This window comes from Trachemys scripta, chromosome 25, assembly GCF_013100865.1.
Source record: "Trachemys scripta elegans isolate TJP31775 chromosome 25, CAS_Tse_1.0, whole genome shotgun sequence".
Classification (NCBI taxonomy): domain Eukaryota; kingdom Metazoa; phylum Chordata; order Testudines; family Emydidae; genus Trachemys; species Trachemys scripta.
Window position 1 is genome coordinate 6,279,124 of NC_048322.1, and position 3,673 is coordinate 6,282,796.

The 3,673-nt window shown below is 68.2% G+C and overlaps 3 protein-coding genes across 3 annotated transcripts in view; 1 reads left to right on the top strand and 2 right to left on the bottom strand.

Annotated features, from left to right (window-relative positions):
• The window catches only part of LOC117869980 (cytochrome b5 domain-containing protein 1), a gene marked incomplete in the record, with an annotated part of 4,209 nt that extends 3,648 nt beyond the window's left edge, over positions 1-561 (bottom strand). Inside the window, 1 exon segment of the mRNA XM_034757092.1 lies at positions 462-561.
• NAA38 (N-alpha-acetyltransferase 38, NatC auxiliary subunit) overlaps positions 1-1,088 on the top strand; it is a 1,769-nt gene extending 681 nt beyond the window's left edge. Inside the window, exons 2-3 of the mRNA XM_034757034.1 lie at positions 442-642; positions 878-1,088. Coding sequence (XP_034612925.1) covers positions 442-642; positions 878-990 — 314 coding nt within the window. The 3' untranslated portion in view covers positions 991-1,088. The remainder of the gene's footprint in view (positions 1-441; positions 643-877) is intronic.
• A 1,509-nt stretch (positions 1,089-2,597) lies between these two features.
• TMEM88 (transmembrane protein 88) lies at positions 2,598-3,353 on the bottom strand (the record flags this gene model as incomplete). Its single annotated transcript, XM_034757094.1, is given in 1 exon segment — positions 2,598-3,353. A coding segment is annotated over 1 exon segment (275 nt), but the record flags the coding sequence as incomplete, so codon positions are not given.
• Positions 3,354-3,673: the final 320 nt, after the last annotated feature.

The following is a 3,673-nucleotide window of genomic DNA, read 5'->3' on the forward strand; positions in this document are numbered from 1 at the left end:
GGGAGGGCAGTTGGGGCAGGGTTGGGGATGGGGGGGGGGGGCTGAGGATGAGGGGGCGGGGCAGTGGGGGAGGGGCTGGGGATGAGGGGGCGGGCCGGGAGGGCAGTGGGGGCGTGGCTGGGGATGAGGGGACTGGAAGGGCAGTGGGGCGGGGGTGGGGGCTGGTTCATGGGGGTCAGTGGGGCTCTGGGGCTGTAGGGAGCTGGGCTGGAAGTTACTAGGTCCCTGGCCTATGGGGTGAGGGAGAGGGTCGAGGCGCCGGGAGGTCAGGGGGTGCTGGGGGTGTGGGGGAGGGTAGAGGTGCCGGGTGGGGGATGTGGGGGAGGGTCGGGGCACCGGGAGGTCACTGGGTGCTCGGGAGGCGGGGGAGGGTAGACGTGCCAGGTGGGGGGCACAGGGGCCCCAGGACCTTTCGGGGTCTCCGGGCCCGGCGGTGCTGAGCTCCCATCTCCCCTCAGGACTCGGACGGGGAGGCGCCCGACTCCCCCTGCGCCCGCGCCCGCCGCAAGCTGGAGACGCTGCTCAACAGGAACATGCGGATCTGCATGACAGACGGACGGACGCTCGTCGGCTGTTTCCTCTGCACCGACCGTGACTGCAACGTTATCCTGGGCTCTGCGCAGGAGTACCTCAAAGCCAGCGGTGCGCCGGACGCCTGGGTTCCTCCGCTCGGGGGTGGGAGAGGGCTGGGAGCCAGGACTCCTGGGTTCTCTCCCCAACTCTGGGAGGGGAGTGGGGGCTGGTTGGTAGAGCAGGGGGAGCTGGGAGACAGGACTCCTGGGTTCTCTCCCTGGCTCTGTGAGGGGAGTGGGGGCTGGTGGTTGGAGCAGGGGGGCTGGGCGGGAGTGACTGTCTGACCCCCCCCTCTCATCCCCAGACTCCTTCGCGGCCAGCGAGCCGCGCGTGCTGGGCCTGGCCATGGTCCCCGGCCACCACATCGTCTCCATCGAGGTGGAGCTGGAGAACCTGGGCAGCCCCCAGTACCTGTGAGACGCACCCGGCGCAGGGATCTGCCCATGGGGCACAGCTGGGCACCGGGGCTGGCGGCCGGGCCTCGCTCTGTGCATTAAACCTGTGGGGACCCCGTGCAGCCGCCTCGACCTCCTTTGTTTCGGCGTCACAGCCCGGAAACAAGCCGGTTCCTTTGCTCTGCCCCTCACTCCCGACCCACAGCCCCTGCCCCCCCGCCCTGCCCCCCCCCCCCCCCCCCCCCCAGCCCCCCCAGCCCTGCTGGTGCCCCTCACTCCCGACCTGCAGCCCCTGCTAGCCTAGCCCAGCCCTGCGCCCCACCTCCCCAGCTCTGCTGGTGCCCCTCACTCCCGACCCGCAGCCCCCTGCCAGCCCAGCCCTCCCCGCCCCAGCTCTGCTGGTGACCCTCACTCCCGACCCGCAGCCCCTCCTGATTTGTTTCCCCTGCTCCCTCTCCCCCCAGTAGCACTGTTAACCCCTTGCTGGCCATTGCTGCCCCTGCAGTCCAAGGCTGGGGGACCACGCTGCGGACTCCCCGGCTTGGTGGCCTCAGGCCGGGCCTGGCCCCCAGCCCAGCACCTGCTGTTCCCATCAGCGCCGAACAATGGGCCGTTCTGTGCCTCCGGCCTGCCCTTCCCCTGCTGCAGGATGCGCCCCGGGGGAGCCGCTTATCTTATCCCCAGCTGCTTCCCATGTTCCCCGCAGTGACGCCAGCCCCGCCCCCTCCGCCAGACAGCCTGCTCGAAAACATGCTGAGTGGGGGCTGGAGCCTGGACTCCTGGGTTCTCTCCCTGGCACTGGGAAGGGAATGGGGGCTGGTGGGTTAGAGCGGGGGTGCCTGGGAGCCTGGACTCCTGGGTTCTCTCCCTGGCACGGGGAAGGGAATGGGGGCTGGTGGGTTAGAGCGGGGGTGCCTGGGAGCCTGGACTCCTGGGTTCTCTCCCCGGCTCTGGGAGGGGAAGGGGGCTGATGGGTTAGAACGGGGGCGGAGGGGGCCGAGAGCCAGGACTCCTGGGTTCTCTCCCTGGCTCTGTCACTGATTTTCTGTTGCTTTGGGCACCCATCACTTCCCTCCCTCTCCCAGCTCCTGGCCCCATCTCACCCCAGTCCCTTGTCCCCTCCGCTGGCAGGTTCCCCATCCTCCAACCTGACCCCTGCCCCCCAGCAGGGGCAGGGCTGCGGGTCCATGGGGTGCCAGCCCCCTGGGTGGTTCCGACCCCAGCGCCTGGGCCCTGCCTGTACTCCCTCCAGCCATGGAAAACTTAAGTGTGTTTCCCCGGTGGCTGTTTGCCATGGAGCCGGGCCAGCCCCGGAGCGGAAGGGCAGGCGGGGGTCAGGGAACGGCCATGAGGGGTTGGGGGGGCAAGGCCAGCGGCAGAGGATCTGGGCAGCGCCCGGCCCAACGGAGTCCACAGGGAATAGGGGGGAACCTGCTGGCAGATATCCTGTGGCGGGGAGTTCTACAGGCCCAGCCCGCCTGCCCCCATGGCGGGGGGCAGAAGGGGAACCTACAGCAGATGTGGGGGGAGTTCCCCATGGCTGGACCTGAGGGTGGGGGGGTAAACCCCTCCCTTGAGTGACACACAAACATTTGTGGGGGGGGGGGAGATAAAGAAATGAACCTGCTGGATAAAAAAGGATTTTTATTGATAATAAAATGACCCCCCCACACGTCTGCTTCGTTTGAAGGCCCCACCACAGCCACCCTAGCCTGCCCATCACCCTCAGCCCCCCAGGACCCCCTACCCCATCCAGTTCAGATCCAGCCCCGCCCCTCCACCCCAAACCAGTCCAGTCCCAGAGATCAACAGCCCCCCCAGTCCAGACCCACAGCCCTCCCTAGATTGCCCCTGACAGCCCCTCCCCCAAACCCCAGGCGCAAACGCTGGACCCCCAAAGTAGCCAGTGGCAGAACGAGGAGGTGTCGCTCACCCCAAACCAGCAGCGATTCCCCTGCCCCCCCAGTCTCTTTGGGGTGTCAGTGCCAAGGGGGAGTCCTCCCAGGCTGCATCTTGTGGAGTGCTCCTCGTTCGCTGTGGGGAGTGGCAGCCGGGTGCCCTCCGGTGTCTCTCACCTTGGGGGGGGTCACAGCAGGGCTCTCGGGCCCCCTCACACCCAGACCTTGTCCCCCGGGGCGGGCGCACGGGCCCGGGGGCAGCACCAAGCCGCCTGGTGGTAGCGGCTGGCGGGCAGGTGCCGGTAGACGGCCAGGCTGTAGGGCAGCAGGCAGTAGCCCAGCTGGAGCCGCCGGGCCAGCCGGACGAAGGCGGCCAGGCCCAGCACCAGGAGCGGCAGCAGCAGGGTGAAGCCGAGCACGAGCAGGGCCGTGGCACCAGCGTCGTGAAGATGGGCCTCGCATGGGGCCACCCGGGCATGCAGGAACTGCGGGGGGGAAGGGGAAAGAGTCAGTTCGCGTGTGACAGGCATGCAAACCAGCCCTGGGTCGGCGCCTGCCCTTGCACGTTTCAGAGCTGGCAGCCGTGCATGCACACCTGCCGCCAGGGGCTGGCACATGCATGCATGAACGTGCAAAGAGCGGCGCCCTCTTGCCCCCATGGCTTGCACATGCATGGGCACTGAGTGCTTGCACAATTGTATGCAGATGAGGCTTGCCCTTTGCACACACATGTGCAGAGGCCTGCACCGCCAGGCAGGGTCATACTCACACACGCCCTTCGGGCATCACACGTGCAAAGGGACTTGC